Here is a 15,634-nt window from a genome sequence, read left to right as displayed (position 1 = left end):
TTAATTAGATGTCATAGAGAAATAGAACTGGGTATCAGTAGCATAATTCCCATAAACTCCTTGTTGTCGCTGCCTCCATTTTTTTCTTGGATGTCACAAATATATGCCACATGGAACTTTTTTTTAGGGAGCTGGTTATACAGGATTCACGTGACCTTTCCCAGCCACATGTACTCTGGGGCAAGCTGGGCTTACTCCCAGATGGTTGTTTATTATGGGATTAGTGCTCATGTATGCAGGTTTTTTGCAGTATCCACATGACGTCACTGGCATCTAAATGCCAGACCAAATTTCCCTCCACTGAATCCAGGTTTACCCTCTCTGTGGTGAGACTAATAAATTATTATTATTATTATTATTATTATTATTATTATTATTATTATTATTATTATTTTGCCAACAACCCATTTGTGATATCTAAACAACAGATTTGAACCCTTAAGCCTATCCGCCCATCCCAGTTTGGCTCTTGCTTCCCAGAACGTAAGGTGAGACCTGCAGCAGTACAAGGTATCTGTGCCACATGGTAGCTGCTTTTACTTTTCAAGAAATGCCTGTGGCTGACGAGGAAATATAACACAAGGATAAAAGTACATGCATTCCAGGCTATGAAAACCCTTACATCATCTGAACAAACCAAAGTACTGCACACTTTCACATCTCTTGTCCATCGCCATGTACAACTTTCTTACCTGGGGTAGATTTAGAACCAGGCTTTTGTGTCAGGCCTCGGGCTCTAATAACTTCTACTTCCAACTGGCCTTTCTTATCCACCATTCCAATCTGAATATCACCTAAAAGAGAATCAGGTGTGTGAGAGTGTCTTATTAACCAGCAAAACAACAATCTTCTAATGACTCACAGAAGGGTAAATAAGCCTTACGCTCCCTCCTGAATTTTCACTGTTTGTTCCTATATTAAAATTTTCATCCTGGTCTTCCTATAATTTACCAGTTTATTGATAATGCTTCATTAAAAAAAATTTCCCATTGCATTTTAAACTAAATAACGCAGTGGAATAACATCAGTGGATGATGTGTGGGACACCATTTAGGATAAAAAAAACAACAACCCTCTGTTTCTTGCTGCTCAAGTTACATACTGTTTTGTTTCGGAAACAAGGATTTTCTCTCTGGATTGTTATATTTAAGTGCCTTGGGTAACACTGCCCCCCATCCCCTAGTAGTGCAGTTTTCCCAGGTCTTGTGCTGGCTAGTTAAAACATCTACAGTATCAGCTGGATTTTTTTTATTATCCTCTCCTATTAACATCCTGCTTCAGGAAAAAATAGGTAAAATCAGTTCATAGGAATGATTCTGCAACCACATCCCATAAAATAGTACACATGGTATTTCTTCAGATCCAGTCTTTGGTGCTTACCAGGCATCAGCAGAGGGTATTACTGTATAGACCTTTCCCATCTAGATAAGAGGCAATATCTCAGATGTATCTCAGGTATAATAGAAGCCTTCTAAAATGTTTCTCTTTAAAGGGGGAAATGTCTGTGTTGGTTTTCTAGGTTAGAAACTTCAGTGAATAAAGGCATCAATGGGTGGAAATAAGACATCACCCAAGGAAGTCCCTTGATTTGTTTCCCTGCCTAAGCATTGGCTGAAAATCAGTAGGTTAAATGTGATCTCATATGTAATCTTATATTTGGTTTATAAGAAGTTATAAGCAGCCAAATAGACTTATATAACACACTTTATTTAGCTGGTTGATCAGAGTATATCTATTATTATTTTGATTGGAGTACAGTCGTACCTTGGAAGTAGATTGGAATCCATCCCGGAAGTCCGTTCGACTTCCAAAACATTTGGAAACCAAAGTGTGGCTTCTGCTTGGCTGCAGGAAGCTCCTGCAGCCAATCAGAAGTCGTGGAAGCCCCTTCGGACATTCGGCTTCCAAAAATAGTTCGCAAACCTGAACTGTCACTTCTGGATTTGTGGCGTTTGAGAACTGTTCAAAAACCAAGGTATGATTGTATATCTATCTGAATGAATGAGAGAGACCTGCTGAGTTTTAAAAGAACTCACATGAGGTAGTCTATTTAGTAAGACTCCCGTCAGAGGGAGCCCCTGCTCTGGGTGGCCCTACATTTGAATGAAAAGCAGGGGATTGCTAGAGATGGGGACTTTTCAGTGGTGATATTCTCATTGTAGAATACTCTGCCTGGGACACTGGCTGACACCTACTTTGATGGGCTATAAGCACCAGGTGAGCACCATTTTATTCTCTTTTAGTGGATGTTGGAATTAGAAGAAGAGGAGGAGGAGGAGGAGGAGGAGGAGAAGGAGGAGTTTGGATTTGATATCCTGCTTTATCACTACCCAAAGGAGTCTCAAAGCGGCTAACATTCTCCTTTCCCTTCCTCCCCCACAACAAACACTCTGTGAGGTGAGTGGGGCTGAGAGACGTTTTATTCCTGTATGTAAGTCAATTTATTTCTGTTTCCCTGCTTAATCACAATTTTAAGGTGAAAGGGATGGACCCAGAGATTCCTTGAGTGGCGTTCGGCTGATGGAAATGGGTAAGGAGGGAAGGTAATTTTTGCCAATTTCCCTTTCTCTCTGCACTCTCTAAGAAAGGAGCCCCTTGTGTTCCCTAAAAATCTCCTCTGGATGGCTGGAGGATCCTCTGCATGAGAGGTTCTGGGGGATGGTGGAAAGAGGGAACTGGCAAAATTTCCACCTTTTATTATCAAAAATCACAGGCTCAAAGGCCCTTCTGTTTGTGGAAGTGCAACTCTGGATCCAAGCCATGTTAAGAAGAAGGGGGAAAAATGTTTTTTGCATTCATCAGCTTGAAAACTTGCTGAAGGATGAAATAAAAACGTTTGAAATGGATTAGATATAAAAAGAAATGAAGGAGAGAGTGAAACCTAGAATGGCTGAACAAGTTGGACAAGCAGTCTGTGACAGAGTGATAAAAGGAACTCAAAACAGCAGTATCAGTTTGAATAAAGAAGAGTTTGAAGAGTTTGGATTTGATATCCCGCTTTATCACTACCCGAAGGAGTCTCAAAGCGGCTAACATTCTCCTTTCCCTTCCTCCCCCACAACAAACACTCTGTGAGGTGAGTGGGGCTGAGAGACTTCAAAGAAGTGTGACTAGCCCAAGGTCACCCAGCAGCTGCATGTGGAGGAGCAGGGAATCAAACCCGGTTCACCAGATTATGAGTCTACCGCTCTTAACCACTACACCACACTGGCTCATCAATAAAGTATTGATGTGTTCCCTTCTATGTAATTTGGTGGTATTCCAGGGTCAAAACTTCAAGAATATAACCCACTATGCTTAATGCAGATGACAAAACACACGGTAACATACTGAGGTAAAGTCAGCCTACCCCAGGTCTCTCAAATGCTAATACCAGAACATCTGCAATGTTTGGTATTCTTTAGGAAATAGGTATCATTGTTCCCTCACAGTATGATGGCAGTCATTTAGCAGATAATGAAGAGGTGAAACTGGGACAGGTTTTTAAACTGTTTCACTAGATTTGGATGTAATAAAAATATTTACATGCAAACTCTTTCCCCTTAACAGTATCTTTGTTATTTTATCTTTCTCATTAGTCCGTGCTAGTATGGCCAGTGGTCAGGGTGGATGGGCTCCCTTCCAACTCTACAATTCTATGATTCCATGTGGATGTTGTGAAATTATGCGCACTTGGTATGTACTGAATCCACCTTAAACTGATGTGTGTTTACGCCTTATTTTTATTTATTCTGAAAGATTTATAAACCATTTAATCAAAGAGCTCGCTAAGTGGTGTATATTCTTATGAACAAAAAACAAAGCTGATCTTACCCATGGCAGGAGTGGCTAAAGTTTGTCGACCTACTAGCTGCGCAGGTCCAAGTCCATCAAGGAAATCACTGAATTGACTGTCAGCACCGAGTCGGACTCCAGGAAATATTAGGCTGTGGAAAGACAAGCATAGAAGAACAACAACAGATTTTTGTGACTTATTATTTTGACACAGTCCTGCTTTACCAAACACACATCCCAGAAGAATATGTAACTGACAAATTAAATGAGAAACAAAATCACACACATGCAATATTCTTGAACCTTGAACTTATTAATTTTATCAGTTCCTCAGAAGAAAGTCATGATATTGGTACAGAACTTAGCGGCAAGGAGTACCAGCACATTCCTTTCCAGCTGAAGCTAAAATGTTTAGCTGGATGCAGTGTATTCTGGGTCTACACAACTATAAAAAATGGACAGTCTCTTACTAGAAATAAATAAGTGTTGCCACCATTTTGTTCCCTTCTGATCTATCTGAGCATTACTGCTGCTAACTCTACTTTCCTTTCCTCTCCCCTCCCCCATTACCTTTTCAACAACTTGCCTATCCCTGCCTCAACCTCTTGGTTGCAGCCTCAACAGTAGGCCTGCTCAATGACTGACCATTTGGTACCCTCTAGCGGAGACCTGCCACCAGCAAAGATGTTTGCCCAATGGGTGGCAGGAATGGCCCTGGTTACAGCAAGCATCCACTTACTTTCCTTCTGAGCTGTAACTGTTGATGCTGCCATCAGTCGATTCCCGACTTGGCTGCCGGACCATACGGCTTCTCATTTCTGCTGCCATACCAGTTTCTGTGCTTCTCTGTATCGTGCTTTTTAGCTTCTTGCTGCCCGTCTCTAAAAGAAAACAGGACAACAGTAGTAGCAGCAGTAGTAACAAGTTGGAAGTAGCAAAATGTTGTGATCATTCACATCACTGCGGCTGGACTGAAGCTGAAATTCTATGCACCTACCTGGGAACAAGTTCCACTGAATTGAATATAACTTATTTAAGTCAGTAACCTAGACCTTTTCAATCTGTGTCCCACTGAACTCTGGGGCTCCTTGGAAGTTTATCTGAGATCCCTCAATCCCTCAGTTCAGTAGTGGTCAGCAAGCTTCCCTTAAAAAATTGCTTGCCCACCAGTACTAATCTTGACCTAAAAAGCATGACCACGGTGTTGTGTATGGTAAAAGATACTCTCTCTATTTTGTGGTACAACTGTGATGCCCAACAGGCAGTTAGTGCCCCGCATGAATAATATGATACATACCCGGGAATTTTGGCAATGCACAGGAGTTGCATAAGCTATAGTGGAAACTATGATGCACGTACTATTTGTAGAAGATAGAAAGCTTGAAAACGATTGGCTGAAATTAATTTCATCAATGTTCCTAAACATTCATATTCTATCCCCACCCCCAGCTGGTATCTATGTTGCTCAGTGGCAAGCTTGCTGGTAGGCTATCATATTCTACCACGAATCATTGCTACATGAAGGAGGAGCCTCCACTGGAGTCCACTTCAAGGCAGCAGGCACAGGAGATGTTCAGCATCCAGCATACATCCACCTGCCTGCTCTGCATCGCTCTCTGTTTGTTCCCCACTCCCAGTAAGGGTTATGCCCTGCATGGGTTTTTGGTGATGGGTGTTGCCGTCTCAGCATGGGAGAAGGGAAAGAGATCTTCCTCTGTACTGGTAATGATTCCCTTGAATCTGATCAGCAGCAGAACACAAGACGAGATCACAGGTTAGCTGAACACCTAAACAGGTGTTTTTCTTCTTTCAGTTGAAAACTTAACAAAAAGCAAATATAAACACCAGAAAACATATGTGCTTAATATGCATTTCCACAAATGAAGGGATAACAACAGGTAAATAGATTATTCTTTCTTTTTTTGCAAATCATTTTTTTTTTCTTTTGATGACAGGCATGTGAAAAGAGTATTCCAGAATACGTGATAAAATGTCTCCCCATCTGAGCATGTCACTGGCAATGTAGATGTAATTTCATGTATACCTGCAGCAAATATTCACTCTGTTCATTTGGGTTCCATTGACTTTCAAACAGAACTTTAATGTGTCAAGTTACAAATCTAGCTGTATGGCAGGTTTGTCACAATTTGTTGTAAAGCATCTGCTAAGTATAGGTTAATCCTCTTCATGAACTCTGGCTGCAAATATTCCTCCATCAATACTTGCTATTGACCTTGACAGTTTTAAGATAAAATCCCTGTTACTAAAGTTAGAATGCCATCTATTATATATAATTTGATGATCTTAAAAATTCTAAATAAAATAATTATTTTACAAGTACAATAAAATACTAACAGAAATAAAAAAAATCAGTTATTATGTCAAGAAGCCCCCATCTACCCTGATACTTCATTTGTTTCTCCTAGTTTCCTTAAAGCAAACAAGGCTGTTCTGTAAGTCACAAAAAGGGTAGGGGTCTTCCAGTAAGAAGCACATAATCTCTGGGTTAGAACAGGTCGGTGATTTAAGCAAGAGTTTTCTCCTTAGCCTGTCAAACAAGGAATGTTTCAGAACATAATTATATTCTCTGTTTGATTCAGATTACAGAGTTTTTGGGGATACAGGAACCCATTTAAATCTGCCATATAACATGGCAGATGGCATAGTCTGTAGGTGTTCTTCAGCGAAGGAAGGAATTGCAAGCCTTCAAGATATTTGGGTCTCTGGTGGTCATTTTAAAAGGGCAACACCAGCAGGAAATGGTTGATTGTTGTAGCAATGTCATATCACCTCCTGCTTGACCTCCAGAAAGCCTGTATCTTAGCTTTTTACCTAGGCAGTCCCCAAATACTTTGGGCAAATTATATACTTGTAAAGGGTTATGAATCATACCATCACAATTTTCCATATGACTTGAAGACAAGTATACCTTTTTTACTGGCCACATATTTGACATCTTGTACATTCATTTATGGAATCTAAACAATAAAAACAGATATCCTTGCTTTAATTGAGGGCCAACCTACCCCAATCCAACAGGTGCTGAAGTAAATCCTAATAATGTTTGCAGATGTTTATTCAGTTCTGTTTCCAGCACTCTAATGCAAGTCTCATTATCTTCTCATATCTCTATACAAAAACATTACCCAGCACATCACAATCCGCTGTTTCTATGAATGCAATGCTGTGCCCCAATGTCTTTGTGGTGACCATATTATTGTTGTGAAATGCTATAACTGCTTCAAAGAGCTGAAAGCAACTTGAGATGTGCTTTTAATCTCAGTACTTCCATATGCCAGTAAAATTGTAAATACAAGAGTCTAAAAGAAACTACAACTATATCCATAATTTTTATACACACACAAACACACACACACACACACACACACAGAGAGAGAGAGAGAGAGAGAGAGAGAGAGAGAGATGATAGATAGATAGATAGATGATAGATAGATAGATAGATGATAGATATAATTTGCAGATATAATCCATCTATGTATGTAGAATTCAGAACTTAAATGAGATTATGGCTAAACAATTTTTTTTCTCCTAAGCCTCTAAGTTTACCAGTATTTCACCAACAAACTACATGATGTTCACAATGTTATTCTAGTTTTTTGAAGCAGCATTATTTCATTTGAATAAACTTAAGCCCTTCAGTTCCCTGTAAATGGTTAATCACTGGATTGTATTGGCTATCAAATGAATAATCCGCCTATGAATTATTTCAGTGTACACACACAATGGCATAGATGGGGGAAAGGCTGACACACATACATGGATGATCAGGCAAAAAACACTAAGAATCACAGGTGGGGAGAGTGCCAGTGCAATCTGATTCTGCTTCCTTTCCATTGGCATCTGGTTGGCCACAGTGAGAACAGGATCCTGGACTAGATAGGCTTTTGTTCTGATCCAGGTGGGTTCTTTTGATGTTCTAAAGTGGCACAGTTGTCAAGACTGATCAATATTCTAGAAGTATAATATATTTTTTACTCTGATCAATTACTACTACTTCTTAAAAACAATCAAATCTATGAATAACTGTGATAATCTCATTCAACAATATTGAATGTGAAAGTTGTTACATTATGATATGACTATTAAATTAGCAAATGTAAAAACACACCTGGAAAGCAGGAACACTAATCGTGTCCCGGGCATCTTGAGCTCCCGCCTCTGCCCCGGCATCTTAAAAATATTCCTGGGATCAGCATGCATACACACACTGCGCAGCCAGTCAGGTCCTACCAGTGGGTCACCAGAATTGGGACTCGCCATTGAGTCTTAATTAAGGGTTAGGTCCCTTTAATAAACAATGAGGATCACTGATGCCAAAGAACTTTCATGGATGCAAGTAAAAGCTATGAACATGGAAGACACATTGAAGAAGAAATTAGAAAAGTATGCATCTCTAAAAGAAAAGGATGAAATGGCTCCCAAGCACATTCTCCCATGGCAATTTTTCATGGTACTCAGATGTTAGACACGTTACAATTAACAGTTGCATAAGAGATGATTTCAGATGAATGGTGCCATTTGCGTATGTTCAGGAAGTATTGCAAAAAGCAGAGACCTTTCTGTCTAAATTAAAATCACCCCGCTGCAATATGTATAGGTTGGTGGTCCACATATATATTAAGTTTCACAATAGGGTTGTGTAAGCATTTTTTGGCTATACAATCATGCCTTTTAGTTGAAAAATTATCATGCAAGACAAACTGAATATTACTCTCTTGAACAGTGCAAACTGATGTAGAAACCAACCTCCGAGTGAAACACCACCTTTTACAAAGTCAAGCATAGTGATAATCGCTCTGTTCCCAAAATGTTTGTTTTAAAGTAATTTCAAAGTGAAACAGATGCCAGTATTTGTGGGTCAATACTTACATAAAGCTTAATAAAAACACTGTGAAACAAATGACCAGTAATTGTAGAACAAAAAGTTGACATCATGATTCTGAAGGTTGATTCATAAAGCAGATTTTTTTAAAAGAAGCTGAAAATGTTTTCTTTTTTACATATTGCATGTTGCTATTTCATTTACAAAGATACACGTTGTTTACCTAATTTTCAAAATGATATACTGAATATTATACCACTTGGAATGACATATGTTACGCTCTTCAATCTACTGAACATTTACAACTAAAAACAAGAGTGGAATTGCCTATGATCAGGCTGTGGCTAATTCAGCACGGAATGTGAGCATTTCATAGGAAGTTTTCAGAACCTTGAGCTGCTTAACGATTTCGTCTTCACATTAAAAACATACTTTGAGAGAGATACCCAAGTCCTTGCTACATTTGTATATTCAAACACACATTGCAGATCAATTCCATCAATACACACAGAACACAAAACTTAAAATGCAGCGTGTGTGTGTAGCTTGCAGATCTGCCTGCAGAACATCCATTGCCCTGCTGTGCATCTGTAGATGAGGTAGGAAGTGTGGAGTTCAGTCTTTTCTTCTTCCCTTCCATTAACTTCAGTAGGAAGGAGTTAAATACACCAGTCCCAAGGCTGGCACAGAGCTGTTCTGTTTCTGTGGATGTGTTGGGGAAGTGAAGAGGCTTTAGGTTTGGCTTCATCCATACCTGCCCCTACACACCCTGTTTCCCTCTGAGCCACTGGTGGTACATCTGTGCTTTCTACTGGTATACTGAGGCTTTTCTGATGGGTTAAGCACCACCTCACTAGCATACCTCCATCTCTGCTGGTGCAGATGTTCTACCCCACTGCCAATGCTAGTAAATACCAGTTGCTTGGACTCACAAGTGGCAAGTTTGCTGCTGCTGCACTCAGGCCCCTCTTGTTTCCATGGACACTGAGTTGATCACTGTGAGAACAGGATGCCGGGCTAGATGGACTTTTGACTTTGTCTACCAGGGTTGTTCTTATGTTCTTAAGGTACACAGCCATCTTTACAGCCGGCTTAGGTTTCCTCCCTTAGGCTACAATCTGCAGTTAACTGGTCTTTTTTTCCGGAGCAAACATGAATGGAATTGCATTGTTAGGTTTGCTGCAACAAAAAGGCCATCTTGTGTGTTCATTGGCCTCCAATGAGCCCAGGTAAATTAAGCTTCAAAATTTGTTTCAGTTCTTGACAGTGTGGAGAGAATGACTTCTGGTTCTCCTACCTAGCAGCATTAACTGCACTGTGCTTTGTGAGTCGTCCCCTTACATGGTTGCTTCCAACATGCTCTCTCCTTCCTCTTGAAGAAGAAGAAGAAGAAGAAGAGTTTGGATTTGATATCCTGCTTTATCACTATCCGAAGGAGTCTCAAAGCAGCTAACATTCTCCTTTCCCTTCCTCCCCCACAACAAATACTCTGTGAGGTGAGTGGGGCTGAGAGACTTCAGAGAAGTGTGACTGGCCCAAGGTCACCCAGCAGCTGCATGTGGAGGAGCGGAGACACGAACCCGGTTCCCCAGATTACGAGTCCACCGCTCTTAACCACAACACCACACTGGCTTGCAAGTTCATCTGGTGGTTATTCCCTGCTTTCCACTGCACCTCATAGGCCACAACTGCTTCTAACTCTACTACAGTTGGCCCCGTTTTAAGGTCCCAGTGAACCCCCTTTTTTAACAGTTTCATCCCCATCAGACTGCCATGACACATTTGTTTTCTAAGGCATCGTCCTTATTTTTCAACACACGAGGGGACTGGAAATGTGAAAGGCGCCTTTTCATTACTGCAATCCTTTTGAACTGCAGTCCTCCTTAAATGGGAGGCAAAATAACACGGTGTGGAAGAGGAATGCGGACAGGTGTGTGGTATGGAAATGAGCAAGACCTGGGGAAGTGGGGGTGAGCAGCAGAGAAATGCAACAGAGATGTTTCAGGAGGGAAGGTGTAGGCGCCAAATAGTGTGATCTGTAGAGAAATGTAAATAAATGGAACTTTATGAATTGGTAGCCCAATTCTCCATTTTGTAGAAGCTTGAATCAGCAGCTGTAATGGAAGAGGAAAACATACCGGAATGTCTGAACACCCACCCACTCTGTCTGCCTGAACAGAGGTTATGGGCAGGAAAGAGGGGTTAACTGATGCCATCCCTCACATTTTTCTTTGAAGCAAAATATAGCAGGATTCTTCACTCTGCCTAACTCTATGGAGTAGTCCCTGTGGACCTCTGTGAATGTGGCCATGGAACAACAGGAAGCATTTCACTGTTCTGAGGGCTTGAAAAATATATCTGGTCAATTTAGACAGAGGTAATTAAGATGGCACCCCTAAGCTGTTGTAAAAGAGAGGTGTAAATATTCTGCAGGCATTCTCATTCTCATTCTTTCTCTCTCTCTCTCTCCCTGCTGCCCCTTAAGAGAAAAGGGAACAGAAGGAAAGCTAAAGAGAGAGTGACTTTTGTGCAGCGATGTAAAGACTGTCTGGCTATAAACTGTTACGATGCCTTTTCCCAGATAATTTCCAGAACGAAACTAGCACATGTTAATATTATGAAATTGGAAATGCGCTAACTATAGTTGCCAGTGAGTATTATAGGGAACTATGGTACTAGAATGACATAGAAATAAATCAATGCATGGCTTTTTTGTTAGAGAGAGCAATAAGTAAACTAAATTGAAATAGCTTATATCCTGCTGCTTTATATACGTCAAAAGGCCATACACTACACACTCCCCGCCCCCTGCAGTAAATCTATGGTATCTCAATAGTAACTCTTCTCCTTTACCATACTGATGTATGAAGTGGGTCAAAAACAAAGGACTACTGAAAGTACACTCTTGCACAAAGATGCAGTGGTATTATTGGTTGCCCAGAAAGGCATGTTTCAATTTTTTGGGAAAGAGCAGTTCAAAATTTGGAACATAGACTAAAGACATGCTTACAAAGAAACTGTACCGTATGCCAGTGGCGTAGCGTGGGTTGTCAGCACTCGGGGCAAGGCAAGTAATTTGCGCCCCCTAACCCGTGGATTTGCGCCCCCTAACCCATGGATTTGCGCCCCTAACCCTAACCCCCAGATGTTGCGCCCGGTGCGGCCGCCCCCCCCCCGCACCCCCACGCTACGCCACTGCCGTATGCTTCACTCAAGGTTTCTTCACATACATGGTAAAGAATAATGACATCAAGTGGGGAGAAGAAACCAATGAAACAGAGATGCAGTTATAGCCTAAGTATTGTTTTAATGCCTCTGAAAAACTTGCATTCATTTTTTGCAAAGCAGGAAATGCAACATATACAATCACCATCTACGTGTATCAGCCATCCAAAAATTAGTTTCATCGGTTATCATACCTTTCAATGTGATTCTAACTTTGATCTATTTTAGTTTAGCTGATCCCCTGTCACAAGATTCAATGACTTTACTAACTCCGTTAGTTTACCATGTCTGTGGCTTGAGATCAACACAGCACACCAATCCTGTTTTCACTTACTGTACGTTTGAGAAGCGGCAGGGTTGTATATAACATAACTTTTGAAATATTCCAAAGCAAAATGAATGAATACAGACTTACCTCTTAGGCATAAGCAAAGTTAAATCCTAGCTATATTAGGAAGCCCTCAGCAGGAATTAAAACATGAGCTTTTGTTTAAGCAACTGAGTGGTAAATAATGTCTGGACTTCCTGCACAGTCTTTTGCTTAAACAGAAAAGAACACTTGGCATGAAGAACTGTCAGGATGGAATGATCCTGCGTAAAGACACAAGTCTTTACACACACACACACACACACACACACACACACACACACACCTATACTTTTTCATTAAGACTTTGGTCTCAGGATTCATTGCCCATCATTTTTTAAATATTTTTTTTTCATCCATAGAGTCAAGAAAAGCAGCAAACATTAACTTTAGCACACTATTCCCAAGACTGTGAAAACGTTCACTATCGAATAGCTCCAGGACAGATATGAGGGATGTGCAGATTAAAAATGAGTACATGGTCTCCTCTACCCATTTGACTTTCTGCTGCTGATCATCTCAATTATTTCATGCGAAAGTGGCCTCTAAGCCACTGGTAGCTGCCACTCACCCTGATGGGCAGTATCTGCGTTAAAGGTCTCTAGCCCTGGCATCTCCAGGTAGTTCTGGAAAACATAACTCTCTGAAGCCCTAAAGAGTTGATTCCTGTCAGTTTACACAATAATGATGGGCCAATGGTCTAATTGTATCAAGCATCTGCATATAATCCTGTGCTCTAAAAGCAGTCATGGATATCTTATCTTACATTCAGGTGGAAAGTTCAGTTTTACTGGAACTCTTGACCTAACAATAGGCCATATATCAGATGACAGCTATTTCCCCAAGTTCACTCAGTGCTGGGAGCTGACCAGCTGAAATTTCATTGTGCCTTTCGTTTCCAATTCTGCATTTTCACAATAATATCCATGTAATAATTCATAATATCCAATATTTTGAAATGTATTACCATTCAATTTCAGGCTACAATTTGGGATGCTTGTTTCTTTTAGCAGGTAATTGTAGTTCTAACTTAAAAGGGGGGTGGGAAGAGTCACTTGAGGATTGGGGATGAAATATTTTGCCCCAACTTGACAAAAACCTTGATAGTCATCCTGTCTGCAGAAAGCTTTGGGAAGAATGAGAACAGGATAACTACCCTCCATGCAAGTGCCAAATTGGTGTCTAAAGATGAATCCTGACAGAAGATTGTCTGACTGAGACAGTGGTGTTCCAGCTGTTCTGGATAGTATTGCACTCTTTGTTAAAGGATCAGGTTCACAACCTGGGAGTGCTAATTTCTCACTGGCCCAAGTAGCCTCTGAGGCGTGACACTTATTCCACTATCCAAGGCTAGTACATCCAAGGTTAGTCTTCCTCGTTAGAAATTGTGGGAACCAATTTTCCATGCCCTGGTACTCTCCAGATTAATTACTACCTCTGAATTATGTGAGTGGCTGCCTTTCAAAGTATACCGGAAACTACTGCTAATCTAGATTATCAGATGCTGGGCTACAGCTAGCTGGGAAAGTCCCTAGGAAAAACATCTTGCCTGCCTTGAAATTGCTTCACAGTCCATTTCAAAGCACAATTCAAAGTGCTGTTGCTTACCTTTAAAGCCCCAAATGGCTTGAGACTTGAACACCTGAAAGCACCACAAAGACTTGCCCATGCATAAAGATCAGAGGCCCTTTTCTAGGTGCCGGTGTTGGTAGAAAGTGGTGAGAGGTCAGGCTTTAAAATATTCTCCCTATATAATTCCCAACATCATTAGCCAATTAGAAATGCTTTCTGAAAAACCACATAGCCAGACCAGCTTCACTTGGCATTGTTTTACAAAGTGGAAGCCATCACTACAGCTCCCTGAAGTCACAGTTCTCATATCTCTATTTTTTTATTTCTATGTTTATTTGTTACACTCATAATATTTACTGAATTCTGTATATGCTTATATCCATTTTATATATTCATATTCTATATAGATGGCATCTGTATGCCACCACCTAAGATAAAAGTTCTCTGGGTGGTTTATGATAATTTTTTAAAAATATAAAACCTGAAATACAAAATTTAAAATTAAAAGTGTGTGTGTGTGTGTGTGTGTAGACTACATAAATACAACAAACTCTATACCTTTTTTATTTTTTTAAAATGGAGGCCCAGATTTCCTATTTAAAGGGTTCGAGTCACCAGAAAGGTTCTCACCTGCCACTGAAACTGACACCAGGCAAGCCTCCCTGGGAAGGCTATTCCATAAATGAGGTGCCACTACCGAAAAGGTCTGCCTCTCCTTGGAGGTTGTCCACCCACTTGACTTCATTCAGTGGTTGCACTCAAAGCAGGGTCTTGAGTAGGTACATAAGGGAGAAGGCAGTCTTTCAGGATGCCTCATTCCAAACCACTCAGGGATTTAAAGGTGGCAGCCAGCACCTTAAATTGCCCCCTCCCCATAGAATGGGAGCAAGGCACAGAACCACCTCTACTAGCAGTATGCTGATTATTTCTCAAAGCTGGCTTGGGGTGAAATAAATGAAACTGCAGTATTCAACGAGAAACTACCTCTTGAACACCGGTAATGTCACGTGACCACCGATTCAAAAACCAGCAGTGGGAGCCCACGGGAGCCACAGTAAACAGTAATCTCTACCCATCCTATTTCTGAAACAAGTATAAAGGGATGGTGCTCCAGAGGAATTAAATAAGAGAGCGTTCATTGGGCAGTGGGGAATACATGTGATCTTTTAGAGGATTTTTTTTTTCCGTAGCGGTTGACTGAAAACGCAATGGAGTAGAGTCTTGCAGTGCTATTTTTAAAGTGCCTCTCAGCCTCCGCCTCCTCCCGCAGCCCAAGAGAATTGCATAATGATGCTAACCCTGGAGGGCTGCTTATGGCTTTGCAGTCCCAAGTGGCTCTTGCTCTCGGTAACCTCTTTAGACCAAGTGTCGTTTTATGGATGTTACATAACCCCAGCTGCTCAACAAGTAAAAAATAGCAAGGCTGGGAGAAAACAGAGAGAGAGCACATGGTTCAGCCAAAGCTAAGCACTTAAAACAAAACAAAACAAAACAAAACAAAACAAAACAGGTGCTTAACTTTCCTCCATTGCGATGAGCAGGATTTAAAGGTATTTTCATTTGTTTGGCTAATGCGTACATATGGAAACCATCCTTTCTCTAAAAGGCTTTGCACTCGTCCAAACTGGGGAGTTTTTTTGTGGGTGTGTTCTGCAACATATCATTGACACAATAATAATAATAATAATAGCACATTAGCGGTGGATTTACAATGCATTATCCACACATCATTCTGCTTTATCGGTTGCTCTGCAATGTTTCCCCCACTGCCCTTGCACTATTGCCATCTGGAGGAACACTATTTGCACTATAGCACGTAGCAAAACCGGGACAAAAAAAAAATCCAAAACATT

The 15,634-nt window shown here is 40.7% G+C and overlaps 1 protein-coding gene and 1 long non-coding RNA gene across 51 annotated transcripts in view; one reads left to right on the top strand and one right to left on the bottom strand.

Moving 5' to 3' along the window:
- RIMS1 (regulating synaptic membrane exocytosis 1) overlaps positions 1-15,634 on the bottom strand; it is a 245,825-nt gene that overhangs the window by 5,458 nt on the left and 224,733 nt on the right. For all 50 annotated transcript variants that reach the window (XM_081186852.1, XM_081186854.1, XM_081186896.1 and 47 more), the window contains 3 exons: positions 4,514-4,655; positions 3,814-3,926; positions 693-794 (listed from right to left, as the gene is read on the bottom strand). In XM_081186852.1, coding sequence (XP_081042978.1) covers positions 693-794; positions 3,814-3,926; positions 4,514-4,655 — 357 coding nt within the window. The remainder of the gene's footprint in view (positions 1-692; positions 795-3,813; positions 3,927-4,513; positions 4,656-15,634) is intronic.
- The window catches only part of LOC308583165, a 28,102-nt gene that overhangs the window by 6,303 nt on the left and 6,165 nt on the right, over positions 1-15,634 (top strand). The window lies entirely within an intron of this gene.

The sequence above is a fragment of the Podarcis bocagei genome (genome assembly GCF_964188305.1).
Source record: "Podarcis bocagei genome assembly, chromosome: 3".
Lineage (NCBI taxonomy): Eukaryota > Metazoa > Chordata > Lepidosauria > Squamata > Lacertidae > Podarcis > Podarcis bocagei.
This window is presented reverse-complemented; position numbering and strand designations above follow the sequence as displayed.